Source organism: Myxocyprinus asiaticus, chromosome 16, assembly GCF_019703515.2.
Source record: "Myxocyprinus asiaticus isolate MX2 ecotype Aquarium Trade chromosome 16, UBuf_Myxa_2, whole genome shotgun sequence".
NCBI classification, from domain to species: Eukaryota; Metazoa; Chordata; class Actinopteri; order Cypriniformes; family Catostomidae; genus Myxocyprinus; species Myxocyprinus asiaticus.
In genome coordinates, this window is record NC_059359.1 from 17,836,773 (window position 1) to 17,862,360 (window position 25,588).

The 25,588-nt window shown below is 37.2% G+C and overlaps 3 protein-coding genes across 10 annotated transcripts in view; 1 reads left to right on the plus strand and 2 right to left on the minus strand.

Annotated features, from left to right (window-relative positions):
* The window catches only part of LOC127453921 (thiosulfate sulfurtransferase/rhodanese-like domain-containing protein 3), a 255,581-nt gene extending 233,585 nt beyond the window's left edge, over positions 1-21,996 (minus strand). The window contains exons 1-5 of one of the 4 annotated variants that reach the window (XM_051720702.1): positions 21,733-21,996; positions 21,242-21,430; positions 20,704-20,863; positions 18,449-18,534; positions 13,983-18,236 (exon numbers count right to left, since the gene is read on the minus strand). In XM_051720702.1, the coding sequence (XP_051576662.1) occupies positions 18,468-18,534; positions 20,704-20,863; positions 21,242-21,430; positions 21,733-21,859 (543 nt within the window). In that variant the 5' untranslated portion in view covers positions 21,860-21,996 and the 3' untranslated portion in view covers positions 13,983-18,236; positions 18,449-18,467. Of the gene's footprint in view, positions 1-13,982; positions 18,535-20,703; positions 20,864-21,241; positions 21,431-21,732 lie in introns of those variants that run through there. The other 3 variants (XR_007899472.1, XR_007899473.1, XM_051720701.1) reach the window with 3 other exon arrangements.
* Positions 6,087-12,068, minus strand: zgc:172323 (uncharacterized protein LOC564165 homolog). The gene is made up of 11 exons (XM_051720700.1): positions 11,848-12,068; positions 10,508-10,661; positions 9,796-9,945; positions 9,370-9,489; positions 9,168-9,263; positions 8,946-9,080; positions 7,701-7,811; positions 7,396-7,506; positions 7,173-7,297; positions 6,703-6,975; positions 6,087-6,311 (listed from the first exon to the last, which is right to left on the minus strand). Exons 1-11 carry the CDS (start codon positions 12,066-12,068, stop codon positions 6,224-6,226), a joined length of 1,584 nt encoding a protein of 527 aa, XP_051576660.1. The 3' UTR covers positions 6,087-6,223.
* Positions 21,997-22,060: 64 nt separating the features above from the next.
* The window catches only part of LOC127453917 (ubiquitin carboxyl-terminal hydrolase 45-like), a 79,906-nt gene continuing 76,378 nt past the window's right edge, over positions 22,061-25,588 (plus strand). For 2 of the 5 annotated variants that reach the window (XM_051720692.1, XM_051720694.1), the window contains exon 1: positions 23,047-23,340. The gene's annotated coding sequence lies outside the window, so the exon portion shown is untranslated. Of the gene's footprint in view, positions 22,140-23,041; positions 23,341-25,588 lie in introns of those variants that run through there. The other 3 variants (XM_051720693.1, XM_051720695.1, XM_051720696.1) reach the window with 3 other exon arrangements.

A 25,588-nucleotide genomic window follows, 5' to 3' on the forward strand; every position in this document is an offset into this window, starting at 1 on the left:
TTAAGTGACAAATACACTGTATAATTTCTCCATAAATTCTCTCCCCTTTCATTGTTCTATACAAACCAGTTTTTGGAAATCAGTGACTACTTTAAATCTACTTGGCTGCATCCTTTTAGCTTTTATTTACTTCAAAGCTCTTTATTCTTTCCCTGGCTGTATTGTCTGTTGCCGTTTCAACAAAAGGAGAAGGAATGTTTGGGAGACTTGTTAACTTCTATTGACTCCCGGCGTGTGCCGTGCTGGGACCGGGCAGGTACTCAACGGGAGAACCAGCAAAATAGGAGCAGCTTTCAAAATAACCACCACCTTATCATTTCACACTTTCTTGACAACAGGTCACGTATCAAGGTGGTCACATTCAGTTTTCATGAAGCACCCTTCAATGCTCTTAAATTAATGCAAAGATAAGGGTGACGTTATCAACGAAATCCTGTGCAGGATGCTACTTTCCAATATTATGAATATATTATATAGGTCTATATATGCAATAACACTTATTCCTTTTTCATTCCCACTCAACTTGCGGTTAAATCTGAGCATTTTTAGCACAGTATTTACTTGATTCACATTTTACATTAGTAAGAGAATGCTCGCTTGAGGAAACTAGCCAGTTACTAAACATATAATCACAATTTAATTTATGTTAAATTATCAGGTTTATCTTATATTTTTTGTACTGACATGTGACAGGAGGCCCATTGCTTTCACACTAGGCCCTTGGGAATCATTTGAAGTGAGTCCTATGGTATTGTTACTACTGGTTTTAAAACTTAATTTGACCCCTTTGATCATGGTCCTCAATGACTGAACAGAGGGCAAGGGAAAGAAACAAGAATTTGTGGGCGATAAATTTAAGCCATGAACATGCCCCGCTAACCTCTGCCCTGGCGACTCGGCGATGACACTCCGCTGTAATTGGAGAAGCAGAGGTGGGACCCCTTTCTTCAGGAAAAAGTACCCCACTGGTCCTTTCTGGGAGCTCTCTCTTTGGGCTTCTTAATGAGTCAAAGAGCGTCAACGACACGCGAACAATTTTTGAAAAGGCCGGCTGTGTGGTGGGTTATTTATTAATGTTGCCATTTGTGACTGGTTCCCATCCGCTATGCAACAGCGGGTCCGGCCTCTATACAGCACTCACGCCAGCCGGGACGATTCTCATTCGTGTCTTGTGTCTTAAAGTCTACGTTTTCCAACTAATAAATTGTGCACAAAGGCGGAAACGGGGACGTTTTCTTTTCTGCTCTCTTAACCGGGAAAAGCAGGAGTGAAAGTCATCCCAAAGCGCCCATTGGAGCACGGTGAGCGGTCAAAAACTCCGCAAAAGTAGTGTTCAGAGCAAATGGGTTGGAAAATTAAATAAAATCAAATAGCTTGAACGATCGCATTGTCCGGTGTCTTTTAAATAGCACATTAATTACATGGTAGCAGCTTTATTTGGGAACAATATTGTGGACCCAAGCGGGGCATTCCAGAACTTTTTACGCGTCCCATCAAGGGGAAAAAAGGTCGGATTGTGAGATTCGGAAGAAAAGTGTTGGTCAGGTGGTGAAAGCATTTTCTCTGGGACTCAGCATTACAATTTGCTAAATGCGGGATTTGATTTAACATGTTGCCAAATAATGAAGCATCAATGTAGGGTAACAGCGAGTGTGTGAAGAACTGCGGTTTAAAGGAGCAGTGTCCCACCAGGGGTTCCATTCATGCGTCCAAACAGTGCTTGAGTGCCAAGTGTTCACTACTCTATCAGAACAGTACACAATGCCCAAGCTCTCTAGAAAACATTTTTTACGCCAACCATAAACTCTTTGCCATAAAAGTCCCTTAACAGGCAAAACTAACTTTCTTTTTTGTATGTTCCCCCTCAAACATTCCTGTGGCTGTGGGAATGCAACGAAAGAACCAGCCTACGTTTATACAGTATGCAACATCATTTAGTGGATCGTGTTTATTTATTTATTTATTTATTTATTTATTTTACTGGGGACAGTACATTAAGTTAAACAAGTTGTAAAGTCTAGTGTAATGTAGGCTTTTGTGTTGCAAAAATTCAAGGTCCGAAAATTCTGTCGTGTGATATTTTCACATAGCCGAAAATGTTAGGTTAAAAAGAACACATGCCTATTTTAATGCGCTTAACCTACTCACTGATGCTGCTGGAAAGTGCAAGCTTCACAAAGGACGGACCAGCTGCGTTTCAGATAGGGGATGCGGGTGGGATATTAGTGACGCGATTGAATAGTAATTATGCTTGTATGGGAGTCCCACCAGATGACATGATTGGGATTTTAACCCAGACTAATATTCAAAGTCGTATTAGAAAGTGGCGAGATAAGTGGCCACTGATTCGACTCTGTTCATGCGTGCTCCCATTTGTAAATGCTCTCCAAAGAAAGGGGGCTGCTTCGTTTCAGTATTCAAAGCCTGAACAAAGTTAGCTCTGGCTTTTGAACCGAATTTCCCCAACTTTGACGCTCTTGTCCCCTCTGAAAAGGCCCATATAATGGGGTGTAAACTTGTCTGAATTGAAATGTTTCGGTGTACCTTATAAATTCATACCCCTTTTCACTCGAACGCGCAAGAATGAACCTTCAGTCTATCCGATTCTCTCTGCCGTCGAACACATTTACTGCGAGCTCTATTTGTGAAGTTCATTTTTAGGCAAATGTATGCAGGGAAGGTTTGCAGTGAATAGCTCTGTGTGTCAGCCGGGCCTAATTGGGATTAAGGCACTAAAACCATATGCAGAAAGTGTCAGAATTTCTCAGGTTTTAGAGACCGTTAACTTTTGCCCCTTTTGATCCTCAGATCATTTGAGTGGATGCTGGGAAAATAGATGGGGGAGTTTTGTGTGATGGTATGTACAGACAGATCATTAGTTATTCCATTGACGGTATTCCCTTGTTAATTCAGTCTCAAAAACATTTTGAATAAACTGGGCGCCTGCGTAATATTGTGTTGTTGCTGAATGCAGCAAGTCAGATTAATTTAGCCATTCAATATTCGTTTTGGTAATGGGCAAATATGTGAATCTGGATTGCCTCGCCTCACTCTTTGTATGTATTTGTATTTTGTGGGGAAATGTGGCTTTAAAAACAAATATTTCAAAGTTCAGACAGCTTGGGCCTTGCATGAGTTTTATGAAATTTAAGGATTTATTACATAGAAAATTTAATAGTTTATTGATTTTGGGTCAGACTTCGGGTCAATTTCGATTTAAATAAAGATATATGTATATAGGCCTAGACAATCCAAAAATAGAAAGATAGAAATTAAGATAATAATAAATTAAGAAAGAAAGAAAGAAAGAAAGAGGAAAGAAGAGCTGAGTTGTATTGATTTTAATAAGTTGTATTGACCAGGGATTTCAATTTGCACCGTGCATTATTAAATGCGAGTGTGGGCCTGGCAGGACCCTGGATAGCTCCCGTCTTTAAAACGGTGAAGGTCATATGGCCACTCACTCAAACGCAAGCTAATTATATTGATAATGCATGTAGCCTACCCTGCTCCAGAGGCAATTTATTTGTATCATCCTGTAATGCAGATATCATGAACTTTACAACGCACGTAGCTCGAGATGAGCATTACATGACTGGCAAAAGGCACACTAATCATATGAATCTACGGCAATGACTGGAGACTGTCTGTAGCTCGCTCATTAATGGGCAGGATTGACATTTCTGGGTTTTCCATAATGTCCAGTGCATTTCTCCGAAGAAACAATGCAAGGCACGTACTGGCAGTTAATTGCGCCTCCGTTTCGGGTGGGATGAGCTTGTGGAAATGATGACCGTATCCAAAAGAGTAATGAGAGGCTATTGATTAATCCGATATGTTCAAGACCTTAAATCGCCTTGGTGCTGTCAGATCCAAAGGAGCTAACTGGGCTGAGATATTTATTATTATTATTATTATTATTAATAATATAATAAGTAGTATTAGTAGTAGTAAAATGTGATTCGCGTTAAGCAGCGCCACAAAAAGCATTTAGGAATCATAGTATTGGAAAATGTCTTTTGCATGCCCATTGAAAATAAAATAATCAGATGGCGCGATACAATATCATGTTTAACAGTTAAATTTAAATGTTAAGAAGATTAACGACTAAATGACTGGATAGCCGTTTTAACCTCTTAATCCAGCGTAATCACTCTTGATTCAGAACGAATTGTTTTTATTGTAATCCTAGATGGCCCATGATTGTTTCAGTTCTGATATGTAACCACAAAACTGAATGAATACTTCTAACTTTTTTCCATAATTAAATGAATTACATGCTACACACACACACACACACACACACACACACACACACATATATATATATGTATGTATGTATGTATGTATGTGTGTGTGTGTGTGTGTGTGTGTGTGTGTGTATTTGCTTGTCTTGCAGTGCAACTGGTTTATCTGTTTATTCCTGCAATAAGATTCACACAAACCCTGTGACAGTAAAGAGGCCTTTGAGTCGTTCCATCTCTTGTCAGATACTGTAGGCTTGCTTCAATATTTAGACTTCCTTGCTTTGATTAACATGTTCTGGCAAGAGTGCACATTGTAGTGCTTATACCCTGTGCAGATTTTTGTATTTTGGTTGCTGTAGACCATCTGCTCACTTGAGTGTAGTTTAAAGTTGTCAGTGCTCTGGGTCAGACAGATTCATGATATGAAAGTTGTTTCGACTTGTATCAGCATTTCAGATAAACTTAAAGGAAAATTCCTTGTTCAGTAAAAATTAAGCTCATCAACAGCATTTGTGGCATAATGTTGATTACCACAAAAATAATTTTCAACTTGTTCCTCATTTTCTGTGTTAAAGTGAGAGACTTACAATGGAAGTGAATGGAAGTTTACAATCTGTAAACGTTAAAATACTCACTGTTTCGAAAGTATAGCCACAAGACATGAACAATGTGCATGTTAACATGATTTTAGTGTGATAAAATCACTAATTAACCTTTTATGTGTAAAGTTATATCCGATTTTACAACTGTGTTGCCATGATAACGTAATGCCGTAAACACTAAAACCCGAAAACAACTGTAATAAATTATTATTTAAACAACTTTACATTTCAAATACATGAGTTTTAACAGAAAAGTGAATTTAAGTGCTTTTATAAAATTATAAGCTTCACATTTCTGTGTTGAAACCCTCCAAAATTTGGCCCCATTCACTGACATTGTAAGTGCCTCACTGTAACCTCACTTTTTTTTCTTTTTGTTTAAAAACATTATTCCACGAATGATGTAGATTGAGCTTAACTGGAAAAGATTGAACCTGGAATATTCCTTTAATATTGACACATGATACTGACAAATGCTTCCATGTTTATCATTAGATGAATGAACAGCATATATAATTTGGAGAAATGGGTTATCATGAAAACATAATATTTGCAACCTACTGACACAATTATGTTTAAAGAGAACCCAAATATGTAATGTGAAAAAGTTCTTGTTTGCAAGAAGTGTGCCAACACCACATGCCATGCTTTACAAATCTGTCAGGATTTTGTGAGCCACACGCTTCTTTTACCGATAATTTACAGTTTATGTAGTTTTATGCTCAAGTCCTTTAGTGTACATCTCACGTCGCAGTTCTAGACAGTTTGAGTGTTTGGCATATTCCAGTGGGAGCCGATCAGAATGGATCAGATGCAGATGAAGAGGGCAGATTTGGATAGAATGGGGCCATACAGTGAGTGTGGCTTCATGTTGTGTTGCAGTAACGTGTAAATGATGGGTTGGGGTTCCCCTCTGGCTAAAGAATCAAGGTGATAGACTAAGCCTGGAGTGACACACTCACACTCCCTGCCTTTTTTTTATGTCGTTTTCCTGTCTAATCCTTCCTCATCGTCTGTTCTCTGCACAACCATAAGATGCCTGCACCATACACCTGTTGATTATAGGGAAAAGCAGTATCTGTAACTGTATGTCTGTTTGTATCTTTGTGAAAGTTGAATATGTTTTTCTATTGGACATTTGAGTTGTATGTTATTTGTTTACATTTGTGGATTTTAATGAATTTCAAGAAGGAATCTTGGACAGATGCAAACACCTCCAAAATATGTGATGCTCAAAGCTTTATTTCCAGTTGCATTCTTGTAATGTTAGACACAAGCTTAGTTTGTAAGGCACATACATGCACATTGGACACAGTATATGAGTTAGCACATCTGAAGGCATTTTCTGTCATGTTCAGCGAGCAGGAAACACCACTACTCTTCATCATCTGCTGCTCCAGAGATGGAATAAGATTTCTCCTGTGTGCTGCTCTCCAGTGTGTCATCCTCTGTTTTAACTGTTCTGAAGAAAAACACAAGTGGAACCCCAAAATATTAATTTTATACTTTTTTTTATTTTATCAAACTTTAAAGCTACAATAATTGATTATCAAAGCACTGCAATAGCTCTCAGTGGTTGCACTTCCTTTGTTTATTTAAGGTGTATGGTTAGAATGCTAAATTTAATTATTTATATTTAGGGGGGCTTTTGTTTTACAGAGACATTTTATTTACAGAGATAGTTGAGAGGATAATGAATCATGGGGAAAAAGAGAGGGGGAAAGGGATGGGAACACAACACAGCCTGGACTTGAACCCATGTCTCCCATACAAGCACCAGGGGTCAATGTGTTAGAGGACATGCTCTAACTGCTAGGCCACACTTCTAAAATAATGCTTAATTGTAATGTTACCTCATGAGCACTGTCTTCCTCTCAGTCATCTCCACAGCCTGCTCTTGAGTGTAGTCAAAAGTGGTTCCTGGGCCCCCAGCCCCCCCAGTGAAGCCATCACCAAGACTTCGGCCAAAACCTCTGCCCACTCCATCACCAGCTCCAGCACCCATGGCACCTGCAACGCCAGCAGCTCCGGCACTGTGGACGCTCATGCTGCCACTCATAAGGGACAAGGTCTGCATGCTCTGCACCATGGTAGTCAATCGAGAGTCCTCACCCTCAATAAGCTTCCTATGGACATCCGTTAAAGAGAAGGGATTGAAGAAAGCAGTATATGTGTTGAAATGATTAAATTTTGGTATTTTTTAATCTGAAGATATATCTACAGTGCTCTTTGAGTCAGCTGTATTTTTAATGTACAAATTGTTTTAATTCATTTTTATCGTATTTATTAAAATTGTTAAAAGCCATGGGCTATGCAGTTTTACCTGTATGTGGTAATTTCAATCTCAAGGCCCATTTTAACATTGAGCAAATCTTGGTATTCACGCAGGAGCAGAGCTGTCCTTTCCTTGGAGGATTTCAGCTCAATCTGCAGGGCCTCAATCCTTGCCTGACAAGAAGAAGAAAAAAGGTTTCCTTGATGTAATGCTGTGTTTATTATACTTTGTATCCAGGTCAAAGCATGATTAGGTTTCACTGGCTTCACACCTGGAGTTCTTCTAGTTCTTTTCTGTACTTCTCCTGAGTCTCACGGATCTGTGCTTCCAAAGCCTCGTTTTTGGTCTTCAAAGACTCCAAGTCATGTTCTTTATTTTTAATCTGGAAATATACAGAATTGTAGGTTACATAAAAATTTATGAATTTAGTACTGTAAGAATTATGGACATTCTTTGTTATTTTAGTAGTTGTTGTAGTAGTAGTGATGATAATAATAATAATAATAGGCCACACACTCATACACACTTTTACCATTTACTACACATACCATTATCAAGTTTGTTATTAAAACTTACATCCTTCTTTGCATTGACAATTTCCTCTCTGACGCTTCGAACCTTGTCCACATTTTTTGTCGATTTGTTGTTGAGGTCGTCGAATTTAGTTTTATACCATGAATCCATTTCCTTAAAAAAAATTTAAAAAAAAGAATAATAATAATAATAATAATAATAATTATATATATATATATATATATATATATATATATATATATATATATATATATATATATATATATATATACACACACACACACACAGGGTTGGGGAGTAATGGAATACATGTAACAGGATTACGTATTTCAAATACAAAATATAAGTAACTGTATTCCATTACAGTTACAATTTAAATCATTGGAAATTAAAATACAGTTACATTCAAAAAGTATTTTGATTACTGAAGAGATTACTTTGCATTTTATTGTCATTTGTTTAATTTAATATTTAGTCCTTTCATATGGAAAACATTTATACATATAAATGATGCGATTCAAAGTGTATTTGAACAGCAGTGAAACACTTTCTTATGATGTGTTATATTCATACGAGCAGACAGAGAAGTGAGTTTGAAGTAAGTTTGGAGCAGAAGAAATAGAAATAAACCATGTGTAAATTGTCAGCTTTATGCTAAGCTAAATTGCTATTTCTAGCCATTTTACATGCACATGTTACCAGGCACGATCATATTTTTTTATCAAGAAAATTCACGTTGGATCAAATTTCTTTTTTTCTAGTAAGACCTTTGATATTAGGGCAAAAGTCATATTCTTGATAACAATTTTTGTATTGTTTTCTTGTAAAAATATCTAAAAATCCTTAAAACAAGATCAATTTGATTTATCTTGTTTTAGAAACAACACTGCATAAGATATTTAGGTTTTTTCAGAGAATGTATTTTTAACATGTGTATATTGTCTGGCAGAGTTTTTATAGTCAAAACAAGAGAAAAAATCTACCAGTGCTGAAGAAGTAATCCAAGGTATTTAGAATACGTTACTGACCTTGAGTAATCTAACAGAATATGTTACAAATGACATTTTACAGCATGTATTCTAAAAGTAACCCTCCCAACCCTGTATTTATATATATATATATATATATATATATATATATATATATATATATATATATATATATATATATATATATATATATATATATATAGTGAAAATATTGCAGCATTATAGACTGTGAAAATAAGTTTTCACACCTCTTACATTTTAATGACAATAATAATATTTGCTTTAAAATCGTCTCCACCTGTAAATTCTTTGCGGCAATGTCATCATACTGGTGTTGGATCTGCTTAAGAGCGGCTGAGAGGTCGGGAAGGCTGTAGGTGTCTCCGGCTGTGGCGTGGGCTGCGTAAATCTGTTTCATAAGATCGTCGATTTCCTGAAAACGAAATATTAAACATGAGATTTGGAAGCTTTTATTTTGTTTACAAAGAAAGAAAAATAATTCTTTCTGGACATTAATTACCTCACTTTGTACTCTTTGGAGGAATTCAAGTTCCACTTCCAAGTTTTCCAGCTGCTTCTCCAAAGCAATGCGCGCGGATGTGGCGGCGTCCACGTCCTGTAGAGACGTTAAAAAATATACATAAGGGATTTTTCTTTTTCTTTTTCTTCTTCTTGCTGATGAATGCAAATGTAATAATAAGACGACATAATAAAAACCATACCGGACGGAAAGCTTCAATGTCAAGCTCGGCTTTCTTCCTCATCTCTACAGCCTCTTCATATTTAACCTTCATAATCTCCAGCTGACCCGCCATAGAATCTTTCGCAGCAAAAGCAAGGTCCTTTATAAAAAAAAAAAAAAAAAATAAATAAAAAAAAGAGGGTATTATTAAATTTAGACTAAAGAGATTTTTTCCCCCCTTCAACGCAGATAATCACTTCAGGATTGTTTATGCATAACATTTGACATAAAGCCTTTAAATTGTGTGCATTTAGCCTATACAACTTCATTATGGATTAGACTATTATGGATGGACTGGATGAATATTATTTAACTACAGTAAATTCTTTGTAGCCTACATTTTCTTTTTAAATATTATATTATGCTTCAGAATTGTTAAACGATACATTCAAATTATTATAGCTACCCGCTGCACTCTCATTTGGTCAGCCAGCCTCTTCAGTTCCTTGAGTTGCTCCTCGTATAACAAGCGGAGGCCAGTGGGCTTCAAGAATCGATTCTGTAGGGCCTCGATTTCAGTCTCCAACAATTTGTTTTGCTGCTCCAGGGATCGGACCTTTTTCCGGCAGAGAATAAGAAAGCAAAATACGTGTTATGTGCAAATTCTCTGCATGCTCTGTGGCCTCTACTCATAGAAGTGCAAATAATTCGCTTTATCTCCTGAGCCAGCAGTGGCATTTCCACACTGCCCGTCTGCGCGACCCAGCCAAGCATGGCCAAATCAGACAAATTCGGTCAAAGAAAATGAGGGTTGTTTCCAACAGGGTTAAATGTTAAACAATATAAAACACACCTTTTAATGCATTTGTGATGATTATTTCGGTTTACACTTCACTTTTGATGTTGTAATATAGTGTAAATACATGTATAGGTATAAATATTGATAATAAGATATGTAAACAGCTACAGTGTGCTGGTAGACTATTATTGCTAATGTAATTAGTTATGTATAGGCATATGTATGTGTGACATGGATTATGTTAGATAATGTGTAATGTTAATGGGCCATTTAAATCTTAGTATTATTTTTCGTCATTCAGTTTTATCCAGGGTTGCAAAAAATAAATAAAAATAAATAAATACAAAATTGTCAGCTCAACAGAGAATGGTGCACTTGCCTTCTCAATGTATGCAGCCAGTCGATCGTTGAGCAAAACCATCTCTTGTCTCTCACTGGTTCGTGTGCTGAAGAATTCACGGTTTTCTGCAGCAGCTTGGTCGATATCGACCCCTGAACCGCCTCCACGGACACAAATGGCACCCTTTCCGACACTGTAAGTAATTCAGATTGATTAAAATCTAAAACGTTAAAACACTTTCCATGCAATGTTTAGGTAGCGTGTGTTCGATATGTCAAGGAAGATGCATTTATTTCTCACTTCAGGTTTTATTAGGCCTCATGCACAATTATTGAGTATAATTGCGACTCTTAGAGGTTGTGTGTGATTCCTAACGCAATAACTAAAATAAAACAAGGTTACTATTAGAAGAAAGAGAAGTAACCCTGAATTACAATTTATTATGGACTACAAGTTTAATATTTTGTTTATTATGTATGCTCGAGTGTTCCAAGTTTATGAAATACAAAACTATTTTCTATATTACTTATTAATAATCATTATTATTATTGTTTAATTGTTATTGAATCAAGATTTTCTGATCATGAATCAAATAAAGGTAATCGTGGAACACAAAAGGACACGTTACACTAACTGAGCACTTTATTAGGAACACTATGGTCCTAATAAAGTGCCCAACTTGTCTTCTTGCTGTTGTAGCCCATCTGCTCACTACAATTGTACAGAGTGGTTATCTGAGTTACTGTAGCCTTTCTGTCAGTCCAAACTAGTCTGGCCATTCTCTGTTGATCTCTCTCATCAACAAGGTGTTTCTGTCTGCAGGATGGCCACTCACTGGATGTTTTTGGCACTATTCTGAGTAAACTCTAGAGACTTTTGTATGTGAAAATCCCAGGAGATCAGCAGTTACAGAAATACTCAAAACATGGTCGAAATCACTGGATCATATTTTTTTTCCTCATTCTTGTGGTTGAATGTGAACATTAACTGAAACTCCTGACGTGTATCTGAATGATTGTATGCATTGCACTGCTGATGACTGGCTGATTAGATAATCACATGAATAGGTATACAGGTGTTACTAATACAGTGCTCAGTGAGTGTAGGGTACATCTTTGTGTTAGAAAGAAAGTCATACAGTTTTGTAACAACATGAGGTTGAATAAATTATAACAGAATTTTAATTTTGGGATGAAATATCCCATTAATTAGAAGTATCAAACAATCCTCCATTTATCTTCAATATAGAATTTAAATACTGCACATATTCTAATGTTTCCTTCTATATGCAGATGCTCTGCATTGTTCCACTGACATCTTTTTAGGAGACATGCAGTGCCATTACCAGTGTATCTATACAGACAGAATGAGTGGCTTACCCAGTCATGAGGGACCGGCTGCGTGAAGATGAGATGGTCCTTCGGCCAACTGCCATGTTACTGCTGACAGCGGTGGGATTACGGGAGTAGCTGGCTGAACGGCATGTTCCGACATCCCGTCTGACGGGAGAGGGGCTGCTTACCCTCACCTGGAAAGAAGAGGTGCAGGCGTCCTCAAAATGGCGGCGATAGGACGAGATCCTTTCAGGGCTGCGACTCATCATGGGACAGTAGCTGGGTTCAGTTCTTGGACTCGAAGGCCTTGCTGTGTTGATCTTTTCTGAGGGTCCTCACGCAAGCTCTGCTCACAAATCCACACTCTTTGCCTAGAGGTCCAGGCTTCTTATACTCAGCCCCAAACATTAGACAACCCTTTTGGAATGTTGAGTCTCTGCACCATCGAGAAATGGGCCTGTCACTCAAACATCTGTCAGGGTCTTGAGAGGTGTTGAATGGAGTGAAATTATGAGGCAGCAAGGGTATATTAGTCTGTAGGTGCAGCTATGATGTGATATGGTTTGATATGAAGGGATTTTAATTACACATGCTTCTAGACAGAGCAAGAAATAATGTCATGGGGTCAGTCTGTGCAGAGAGATGCTCAGTGAGAGATGTGATATTAACAGACATTAATCCGGTCCCTATTTACATGGAGGTATGTATAAAAAAAAAAATGCAAAGGGAATTAACCACAACGGTTCTCAATGGCCTGTCTGGGATTCACGCTTGAGATGACTAAAGGATGTGAGTTGTAATTACAGTAGTCCAATCTTTGGGCTCTTTAATCATGTTCTAAAGAATCACAATTAATATGTTTATTTCTGCTACTGAATCAGCCGAACTTAACTATGTTCTAATTTTCTGTCATTACAAAATACTGGTGCTATTCAAAGTTATTTTGTATTGCTGACCAAATCTGGTTTATGAGATTCTTTCCAACTATCGAAGATTTGCCAGGTATGTGGGATGAGGGCGGGGTCTGTGTCTCTCAGAGATGTGAACAGTGGCTAAATGAGCTTAAACACTTGGGCGTTATTTTACTCCTGCTATCTCATTCATTTACAGTACATTAGTCATCCCTGTAGCAGTGCTCAAACAGAAAAACAAGATAACACTGGTTGTGGTTTTATCAGCAATTTTAAGACACTGTTATTTTTGTCCATTTCTGCTTCTCAAACTGCAGGGCCTCAATCCTTGCCTGACAAGAAAAAAAAAAAAAGGTTTCCTTGATGTAGTGCTTGATGTAGGTCAAAGCATGATTAGGTTTCACTGGTCAGTTGTTGAGGTCAGTTCTTTGCTCAGTTGAACTAAAAACAATATTTACATTTCAAATTTATCAGTGAGAAACAGGGCTTTATCAAATCCACATCTAATATTGATTATGGTACACATACTGCCTCGAAGACTAACCTCTATTAGTACACAAGAAATTCTTCTCTGATTGTATAATGGGACTAACATGTAGAGCTCTTGTTGTCATTAATCACTGATGACACTGGAATTCACATAAGCCAGTAACAAAAGCACATGAAGTGCCATACAGATGATGTATAGCTGTAAAAGGTATTATTTATGGGGTCGAAATTGTTGAACATACAAAATAAGTGTTAAAGGTTTAAGCATAGTAAATATTAATCATTGAGCTTTACAAATGAGCGCATTCAATGTTGCACTAATTAACAATATGAGTTACTTTATCTAGGACAAGTCCTATTACTGTTTTCAACAAGCTGCATGATTTGAGGTAGACTAAAAAAACTAGCTCTTTGGCTGAACTCGATTCAGTCAAGGACAGTGGTTCCATATGTTTGAAGAGTTTTCTTAACTTAAAATTACTATGTAATCTCAACACACACTTTGTGTACAAATAACCTAGTTGAATTGGGTAAATCTACCAAATTACACATGTCAATGTAACTCTGTACTACTTCTTTATGTACTAACTTAAAAGTACTTGTTAGCATGCTAAATAAATACTGGTTGGAAGCTCTACAGAGTTTGGTTTAGTAACTATGCAATGGTGTATAAGTTCTGATTAAAGAACTTTGTGAACACCAGCAAAGGCTAAACATCCAATAGTAGCTGGCACTGGCAATGATGAAGACGATGACAAAGGAGTGAAGAGAACCCAAGTGCAGTTTATTTACAAAAGTGAAAACAAAACCCTAACTATAAACATGAACTTGACTAGACTTAAAACTTGACATAAACATAACATGGCTTGGCTTGACTTGACTTGGCTAGAACAAGAACAAAAACACATCCACATATATTCAATACTTGACAACTAGACAATGCAAAGATGAGGGCTTAAATACAAGACATGGGAGAACATAAACCAATGAACAAACAGAACTCTAACAAGATAATTAAACAATAAACCAATGAAAACATGACACATGAACATGGAGGGAAAACATGAAATCACATGACAAGAGAACAGGAACAAAACTTTTCAAAATAAAAGACATGAATCAACACAATACACATGACAAATAGTTTGAACAGGAGGCACAGAGTTTTCAATACAAAGCTCAGTAATGGTGACACTCAACAAACACCATTAAATAAAATATACAGTTGAAGTCAGAAGTTTAAATACACCTTAGTCAAATACACTTAAACTCAGTTTTTCACAGTTACTAAAATTGTAGAAAACATTCCCTGTCTCAGGTCAGTTAGGATCACTACTTTATTTTAAGAATGTGAAATGTCAGAATAATAGAACAGAGAATGATTTATTTCAGCTTTTATTTCTTTCATCACATTCCCAGTGGGTCAGATGTTTACACACACTTTGTTAGTATTTGGTAGCATTGCCTTTAAATCGGATAGAGGTCAGGGCTTTGTGATGGCAACTCCAATACCTTGACTTTGTTGTCCTTAAGCCATTTCAACTTTGGAGGTATGCTTGGGGTCATTGTCCATTTGGAAGACTCATTTGCGACCAAGCTTTAACTTTCTGGCTGATGTCTTGAGATGTTGCTTCAGTATATCCACGTATGTCCTTCCTCATGATGCCATCCATTTTGTGAAGTGCACCAGTCTCTCCTGCAGCAAAGCACCCCCACAACATGATGCTGCCACCCCCATGCTTCACGGTTGGGATGGTGTTCTTCGGCTTGCAAGCCTCACCCTTTTTCCTCCAAATATAACGATGGTCATTATGGCCAAACAGTTAAATTTTTGTTTCATCAGACCAGAGGACATTTCTCCAAAAAGTAAGATCTTTGTCCACATGTGCACTTGCAAACTGTAGTCTGGCATTTTTATGGTGGTTTTGGAGCAGTGGCTTCTTCCTTGCTGAGCAGCCTTTCAGGTTATGTCAATATAGGATTTGTTTTACTGTGGATATAGATACTTGTCTACCTGTTTCCTCCAGCATCTTCACAAGGTCCTTTGCTGTTGTTCTGGGATTGATTTGCACTTTTCGCACCAAACTAAGTTCATCTCTAGGAGACATAATGTGTCTCCTTCCTGAGTGGTATGATGGCTGCATGGTCCCATGGTGTTTATACTTGCGTACTATTGTTTGTACAGATGAATGTGGTACCTTCAGGCATTTGGAAATTGCTCCCAAGTAGGAACCAGAATTGTGGAGGTCCAAAAAATTTTTCTGAGGTCTTGGCTGATTTCTTTTGATTTTCCCATGATGTCAAGCAAAGAGGCACTGAGTTTGAAGGTAGGCCTTAAAATACATCCACAGGTACACCTCCAATTGACTCCAATTATCCTATCAGAAGCTAATTGGCTAAAGGCGTGACATCATTTTCTGAAAATTTCCAAGCTGCTTATAGGTACATTTAACTTAGTATATGTAAGCTTCTGACACACTGGAATTGTGATATAGTCAATTAAAACTGAAACAATCTGTCTGTAAACAATTGTTGGAAAAATTACTCGTGTCATGCTCAAAGCAGATGTCCTAAATGACTTGCCAAAACTAGATTTTGCTAATATGAAATCTGTGGAGTGGTTAAAAAATAAGTTTTAATGACTTATGAGAGTGTATGTAAACTTGACTTCAACTGTAAGCTATTAACATCACCACACAACTATTAACTAACAGTAATAACAAAAACAACAAAAACAGCACAAATAAAGTCCACACATCGGCAAAAAAATAAAATAAATAAAAAACAAAAAACAACAACAAAAAAACAAAAGGCCTACCACACTAACCTCATTATTTATTCATGGAGGTGGCAAATCATTTTCAGTAAACTAAAAAGTGAGTTGAAATGGCAAATACGATTATTAATTCAACTTAAGTACAAGTTAAGATAATCAAAGCTTAACAAGTTGGCATGAATTTTAGTTTTGTGAACTCAAAGATAGTTGGTACAGCTACACCTTAAAATCAGTTATTACAGTGTAATGGAAACCCCAAAACTCCAACATAACAGAAACTCTTCTTAATCTCAACATAACAAAACATTAAACACTAACAAGTATCCCCCTTTATTTTCATCTTGCACAAAAACACATAAAATAACACTTAATTTTAACATTTATGCTCCCTATCGAGTCCAATGCAAAGGATGCTGGCAAATTAAAGTCCGCTGCCCAGTTTCATCAATGCTAATTTAACACCACAAAAAGTATTCATGTAGTCCCAACTCAAATGGATTAAGTAAACTTCCATTTAAAAAATTTAAGTGGATAAAACGCAATGAAATCAAGTTGGGACAAAACATTTTCTAGAATTGTGTTGCTTTCGTTCATTTTAATTAAGTAAATTGAACAAGCAGCAAAAATCCTTTTTTTGTAGTTATGTGCACAAGTTTAACTTTTTATACCATTTATATACTTAATTGGTATACATTGTTACATTATTTGGATACTTTGGATAAAAAAAAACAGATATACTGTTTTCAGATAAGCACAATGTAGTAACAAAGTTTTATTTCCAAGAATACAAAAAACATAATTCTTGACATATAATTATTTTAATTAAACACAGTGCTAAGCTCAGTCCATAAATCATGGGATACAATGTCTTTCAAGTATTTAAAGATACAATATTTGGAATACCTGCTCAAAATATTTATTACATTTATAAGTATTATAAGCCAGTAGCCCTTTGAATATCAGTTATAGTATTACACAATGTAGGCTTCTGTACTTCCCATTCCAACTGAATATATCCGTCAAATGAAATGTTTGGGGAGAATGCCAAATGCTCACATCATACAGTATAAGTGCATAAGGCTTGACATACACTATATAGCCAAAAGTATTCGCTCACCCATCCACATAATTGAATTCAGGTGTTCCAATCACTTCCATGGTCACAGGTGTATAAAATGAAGCACCTAGGCATGCAGACTGCTTCTACAAACATTTGTGAAAGAACGGGTCGCTCTCAGGAGCTCAGTGAATTCCAGCGTGGTACTGTGATAGGATGCCACCTGTGCAACGAGTCCAGTCGTGAAATTTCCTCGCTACTTAATATTCTACAGTCAACTGTCAGTGGTATTATAACAAAGTGGAAGCGATTGGGAATGACAGCAACTCAGCCACGAAGTGGTAGGCCACGTAAAATGACAGAGCGGGGTCAGCGGATGCTGAGGCGCATAGTGCGCAGAGGTCGCCAACTTTCTGCAGAGTCAATCGCTACAGACCTCCAAAGTTCATGTGGCCTTCAGATTGGCTCAAGAACAGTGCGTAGAGAGCTTCATGGAATGGGTTTCCATGGCTGAGCAGCTGCATCCAAGCCATACATCACCAAGTGCAATGCAAAGCGTCGGATGCAGTGGTGTAAAGCACGCCGCCACTGGACTCTAGAGCAGTGGAGACGCGTTCTCTGGAGTGACGAATCACGCTTCTCCATCTGGCAATCTGATGGACGAGTCTGGGTTTGGCGGTTGCCAGGAGAACGGTACTTGTCTGACTGCATTGTGCCAACTGTGAAGTTTGGTGGAGGGGGGATTATGGTGTGGGGTTGTTTTTCAGGAGCTGGGCTTGGCCCCTTAGTTCCAGTGAAAGGAACTCTGAATGCTTCAGCATACCAAGAGATTTTGGACAATTCCATGCTCCCAACTTTGTGGGAACAGTTTGGGGATGGCCCCTTCCTGTTCCAACATGACTGTGCACCAGTGCACAAAGCAAGGTCCATAAAGACATGGATGAGCGAGTTTGGTGTGGAAGAACTTGACTGGCCTGCACAGAGTCCTGACCTCAACCCGATAGAGCACCTTTGGGATGAATTAGAGCGAAGACTGCGAGCCAGGTCTTCTCGTCCAACATCAGTGTCTGACCTTACAAATGCGCTTCTGGAAGAATGGTCAAAAATTCCCATAAACACACTCCTTAACCTTGTGGAAAGCCTTCCCAGAAGAGTTGAAGCTGTTATAGCTGCAAAGGGTGGGCCGACGTCATATTAAACCCTATGGATTAAGAATGGGATGTCACTTAAGTTCATATGCGTCTAAAGGTAGATGAGCGAATACTTTTGGCAATACAGAGTATAACCACACCATTCCTTTATTGCAAGTCAAAACACATGAATTCTATATCTTGATGGCTTGTTCTGACCTTCGTGTCAATGGTATAAACCAGATTGTAATACAAGTCAGTTTAATTCCTATCAAAGGGTTACCATGTCTACAATGTGAGGATCACACTTTGGTTTGTATTCTTTCACGTTCTGCCCAGTCTTGCCATCCACCTGGATAATGCTGGACGCTGCAGGGAGAAAGAGAAAATTAGACAACTGAGGCCATATAAATAAAAATTCAAAGTGAGGGTTGGGACTCGGAGTAACAAACTTGAAAAGGTTTTAAGCTATTAAAGGGATAGTTCACCCCAAAATGAAATTTCTCTCATCATTTACTCACCCTCATGCAATCCCAGATGTTTATGACTATATATTTTTCTGCTGTAACACAAAGAAAGATTTTTAGAACAATATCTTAGTTATGTAGGTCCATACAATGTAAGTGAATGATGACAAAAACTTTGAAGGTCCAAAAAGCTTATAAAGGCAGCATAAAAGTAATTCATAAGACTCCAGTGGTTTAATCCATATCTTCAGAAGTGATATGATAGGTAAGTGAGAAACAGATCAATATTTAAGTCCTTTTTTCCTATACATCTCCACTTTCACAGTCTTCTTTTGTTTTTGGCAGTTCACATTCTTTGTGCATATTGACACCAACTGGGCAGGGAGGAGATTTAAAGTAAAATAGGACTTAACCTTTTCATGAGTAGGGTCTAAATTCCACTGCAGTGCCCCCTGGAGTGAGTTATTCTTGCACGTGATACTGCACAGCTGGTAGAGGGGGGCAGAGTGTAAACAATTCTTTTTTTTTTTTTTTGATTTCTTGTCATAAAAAAAGCATTGTATTAATATAGTAAACATGTGAACAAATGGGCAATGTCTCCTGTACTGTTTTTATTTACTTTATAGCTATACAAAACAAATGAACAAATAATATCAGCAGTCCAGTTTGCCTATATGAACTTTTTGACATCTCAGACATTGTGTGTGTGTAGGTGTGTGTTTGTGTGACAAGCGCTAATGTAAACCGACTTGGCTGCGTGCATCGGATAATTGCACTCGATCAGCATGATTTCACTGTGAGAGTATACAAGTTTTAAATTGTTATTGTGGTGCTTTTGTGATAGTTTGGCTGTCTGTTTTAGAAAACAAATGTATGATATGCCTGAAAAGACTGTTTGAGTTGCCGTTTGTGTGAATGAAAACCGCATCTGCACCTAATCAGCAGACGCGGCTGCGTGCATGGGAAGATCGCGTTTAGATATGATGGCTGTGCATATACAAACTGTGAACTGTTATCGTGGTACTTTGGTGACAATCAGGCTGTTTGTTACATAAAATAAACATATTATGTGCTTGAAAAGACTCTTTGAGTAGCTGTTTGTTTGACAAATGACAACCGCTACTAATGTAAACAAATGGCAGCATGCATCAGAGGAAGGTCACGTTTGATTTACTGACTGTGCGTATAAGAGCTGTAAACTTTTTATCACGGTACTTTAGTGTCGAGTTGGATGTATGTATATAAAAGAAACTTATTTTGTAGTTTAAAAGACTGTATGAGTAACTGTTTGAGCGAATATAAATAACAAACGCTTGACCAGCGCAGCTTGTGTCAGCGCGAAAACCGATTTGAATCTGGCAGCTTGTAATGTAACTGGCTGTTGCAGAAACACATATGTGTGACACTACTCTGCGGGACCCAGTTATTAACTTTCACATATGTATGTATGAAAGGGTAAATATTGACCTGTTTCTCACCCATACACTGGAGTTGTATGGATTTCTTTTATGCTACCTTCAAAGTTTTGGCCACCATTCAATTGCATTGAATGAACCAACAGTGCTGAGAAAATCTTCTAAAAATCTTTGTGTTCCGCAGAAGAAAAAATCATACACATCTGATCATGCACAAGGGTGAGTAAATGATGAGAGAATTTAAATTTTTGGGGTGAATATTCTATTAAAATACTGTACCGCTATATTGGCATTGCTACTGGAAAGTTAGCTTAAAAACATCTTCAGTACACATTACAATTTTTATAGTCAACCAGAGAGTGTAAATGCTACAATGTCAAGCTGCCAACATGATTTCTTCACTGATAAGACTACAAAAGACTTGACTGACAAACATGTTTGCTATGATGATTCTAAAAGGTAACCCACCATAAGGCTTTACTATCTTTTCTCTTTTTTTTGTGATACATTTTTTTATTATTGATTTTTTTTTCAACAACACAAAGTCAACTGGCACATGTTCCAAATTTTTATTTTATTTTTTATTTTTTTTACAGAACAGAAAGAAACTGTGTATAAGAGGCAAAGAAAATGTACTAATAAGCATAACTGCTTACTTGGTGTATCCTAAAACCACTGCTGTATCCAGAGCTGTTTTGCTTCTTACACCAGCTAGGCAGGTGAACACAATATTTTGGGAGTGTGTTGGCATATCTCCACCAAATTTCTCCTTGAACACTTCAGACTTGAGTTGCAGAGCTCCATTCACCTGTCCCACTTCAGGTGAGAGGAAACATGGAGGTACGTTCAGAAATGAAGAAACACAATCAACATTTACATACCCTCATATTATTCCAAACCTGACTGACTTTCTTTTGCAGAACACAAAGGGAGATGTTTGGTAGAATGTTAGGCACTGATGGCCTCAGTCACCATTCACTTTCATCGCATCTTTTTTCCCATACAATGTAAGTAGATGGTGACTGCAGCTGTCAGTCCCTAAAATTCCGCTTAGCATCTCCCTTGGTGTTTTCAATGAAAGAAAGAGGATTTGGAACAAATGAGGGTGGGTAAATGATTTTAATTTTGGGTGATGTATCCCTTTAAATATCAAGCACATCCGGAGGACCTGGAAAGGAGGATGCATTGACTTACGGGGTACGTTAATGGACCCAGGAATGTTCCCGTACTCTCTGAGTTCCCACGGCTCACGGACGTCTATAACCACACCGGATCGGGACACCAGCAGTTTCTTCAGCTGATCATAGGACACGTCTATTGAAGGCTGGCTTGATGAGCTGAAATTTCGCAATAGCCCACCGTCAAAACGAATGGCACGGGTCTCTGAAAGATAACACAGACACTTGACCGTTCTTCTTCTGCTACCTTTGTTTATGCGTCTTTACGAGTTATTATTAAAAGTCTATATTTTCGCATCTTAGAACAATGTATACACTCACACTTTTAGAAAAACTTGTACAGCACAAACTTTCCAAAACGTAGGAAAAAGACTTCGCATATATTGAAGTTGGAAGATGTACATGACAAACGCAAGTTCCGCCGTGATTTTTCATTATCTTTAAATGTCAAGCACGCCCTATAACATTCAACAGTGAAAAGTACATCGCAACATTTGAAACACTCACGGTGTAAGCATCGTAAATGTGTCCAGCATGAACCCGTTGCCGGTAGTCTTGTGACAGGAACGACATTTCTGCTCGCTAAAACGAGGGGAATACTCATCGTCAACCGGGAGCACACATTTAACGCCATGTTCGGAATTAACGTGCTGAAAACTGCAAAGTGGTGACGTTCCTTTTAGCTTATTTTGTATGTAAATATTGACGAAAACGCAGTGTGAAAGTTACGTGGTGTACAGCGTCCAAATACGTACGCATGCGCACAACTACGGATCACGTCTAGCCTGAAATAGGATAACGCGGCGGTCCCATAGACATTCTATGGCGGTACACTGGCGAGGAGACAAGAGGCCGTTCTTTTTGAATGGATGTCTACGGAGGAGATGCTTCAGTACGCTGAATAAACTGCTTTTGTGAGGAAACAGCTAATCACTTAATGAATTGACCGCCTTTCCGCTAATCTTCAACATATTTTACACTAAATAATCCATTTGGAATTAACTGTGTGTGGAGTTTACGACGATAAAATTGCTGTTTTATAAGAGAAGTCCCGAACATTTTGCGACAGGTTGGTGTCACTTTACGGCTCTCCCCATTCATTTGTATGGTGTCTCCAAACGTTGACTCACTGTCGTAACACGCTAGTTGACCGTTACTAGCCGCTACTATACTCTTTGGCTACGCTCTCTCCTGTGATAGAACCGCGGAGGTTGTTATTTCAGTATATATAAAAGAAGCTCTGGTACACTGCTCTTTTAAGCATCCATATCCTGTAAAATGGTTATTTCACGATAATGCACGTGTTTTAGGTCAGGCCCACCCAAATTGTGCAGTTATCTAACATAAAGATAAAAAAGCTATTATTGGTAGTACAAAAATTTAACTTAATTTTATATTAGTTTTCATCCGTTTTAGTGATTAAAAATCAAGAAATTTAGTAATAAAATGTTCATATACCCTCTTTGTCAATAGATGTGACGAACCTTTATTTAACCATTAAATTTTTTTTGTCAGTATTATGAAAAATATAACAAACAGTACAGCCAAGGAGAGAAAAAAATAAACCAAAAATTCTCATGTATAATATAGTATAGTATAGTAGTTTAGTATAAACTGGAGAATCTTAACGCGAGATTAAAAGTTTTACAATAATTTATACTTTTTTGCCTTACTATTTTCATTCAGCGTTGTACAGTATTAACTTATTTCTATTTTGAAATGTGTAAAGTTCGGTTTTCACGATGACCACTTTTATTACAACTGCAATAGGAGTTCGGCTGCGTTGGTTTTGGCCATACAAGGACCCGTAGTGCGTCGTTGAGGAGCATGTGATGATCACGTGACACATGTCATACTTGTGTTTTCTGTTCATTACCAACTGCCACCAACTATGCTAACAAAAATAAGAACTTGTGTTTCAGGATTATTCGATTCCTGGTTGTTTAAGTGCTAGCTCCGAACACGTAAACAACCAAACTATCAACAGTAAATCTACTGTATCTAGAAACTTGGAAGAATATATAAGTTAGCAGCTCAGCTGTTACACCTGGCCACTTGACAACTGACGTTCACTTATTTGGTTGTGATTTTGGAGAAGAGGGGAATATAACCGGGGTGAGTCTTGTTTATAACTGTCAGCCAAAGACTTTTTGACGCTTGAGCTACTCTTTTTCAGTAACCCTGTGCTGTAAACAAAGCTGGCTGTTTTATTGCTGGATAAGCAAAGGCCTCCAACCTTGAAACCTGCTGTCAGTCGTTCATGAGTATCATTTTTATTTTTTATTTTTATGCTTTACTGTAACATTTCACATAACAGAAGAATTAAAAGGGAAACAAAGATAAACACGCAAAGAAACATAAAAACATAAATAACTATATACAAAGGGGTATTAGAACATTCAAAAGCCATAGATACAGGGGTGTCTAATATGGGTAAAAGTTCAAGGCTTTACAACTGTCCATAGTCGTTGTTCCTTACACCCTCCAAAGTTTCAATGTACTGATAGAGCTCAAACTTAAATTGTCCAAAATGTGGGATTTTCTTTGACCATCTACATTTATGGATATAATATTTACCTAAAATAATAAATAGGTTAATGACATAACATATTTTCTTTTCTAAGGGTTTATCATAAAATAATAAAAAAAAACATCTTCAACTTCCAAAATAATCTCAGTCCCAGTGATCTCCTTAAAAATAACCTCACAGTTACACCAAAACTATTTAGTACAAGTACAATCAAAGAAAAGATGCACAATACTCTCAATGCTGAAGTTGCAAAACACTCATGTCAAGTCAGTATCTTTTTAAAATCTCCTTATGACCTGATTTACAGGGTAAACGACACATCCCTTATTTTATTGGTGACACAATATCTCCTAAAGACCATGAAAACGTCCTCCCACTTAATATCTTGAAAACGTGAATTCCAAAAGCTTTTTGCTGGGGGTATCTTAACTGGCTGGCAAATCTGTCTAAGGAAACTATTGTTGCATTTATTATCAGTAATACTCAAACCATTTAATTTTAAATTAAAATCAACAGTAGGATTAGAATCTACAACTTTAGCAAAACACAACAACTGAAGGAGTCCAGATGGAATAGCATCAAAGACAATTGCTTGATACTGGAAGTTTATATTTGTTTAAAAATTCATTGTATGAAAATAGATAACTGTTGGGGTGGAACAATTCTGTCACCAATAAGATGGTATTTTTAAACCAATATTCAAAGAAAAGTGTTTTATTTTTATATTTAATATCCTTATTATTCCAAATCAAACATCTACGAGGACAGAAATTGTGTTTATACGCCATCAGCCATGATAACAGTGCTTGCCTATGAAAGTTAGACAGTTTAATGAGTATTTTGCTAATGTCAAAGTATGAGTATCAGTGGTTGTGCTAATAGATGAAATAACTCTGATGTCACGCCGCAGGAAACCGCGCTTCCGGGTTCTTTCGAGCTGCAGATTTCAATGGTGGAAAAAGGCATTGCTGCAGTTTTAATAATCTTTTAAGATTTATAGAATGTAATAATGTCTGTTAATGTTAATACAAGTTATTATAAAGGAATACCTATGGTTTACAGTAAAAAAAAGTATGTGGGTTTTTTCTGAATGATCAGCAAAACAAGTTTTAAGTTTGGTTCAATGAGCCTGTGTGATTATGTCGGACATTTTACAGGTTGATGAATACACATCCTCACATGTTTAACATGCTTATAAAGCCTAAGAATTTGTGTACTTAGAAATGAAAACTACCATCAGACATACAATATGTACCTTAACTGCTTAAATTATTAACTTACATACAATAAATAATAATATTTTACTTCAATATGATCATATTCCATATCAAAACTTAATAACAGCCATTTACGATAGAACAATATTATTATATATTATACTGCTTTCAAAATAAGTGCAAAGACATCATTTTAGCAGTATGACATTATTTTTATTCACTTATCCTTTCACAAACAGTAGTCCATGCGCTGCAGTGGTGGAGACAGGATCTGTTCCTCTTGTTATATAGTATATAGTGATCTTGGTCATGTAAGATCATCATTAGATCATATTTGATTTCATATCAAATGATTGTCATAGTTGCGCCGCCTCTACTGCCGTGACATCATCTTAAACGCGACACAAACATTACTGACCATAAACAATAACACGACCGCTAGCTGTTAGCTACTAGCTCATTGTGCTGCATAAAGCAGTTGTTGCATGGTGATTTTACACAAGTGTAACAGTTAAATTGGCCTGGTTGTTTTAGAAGCAAGCTTTCCAGTAGCTGGTCAACTAAATAAAGCGAAGCTTTCAAGCAGAATATAGAGTTAACGTAACAAAACGTATCA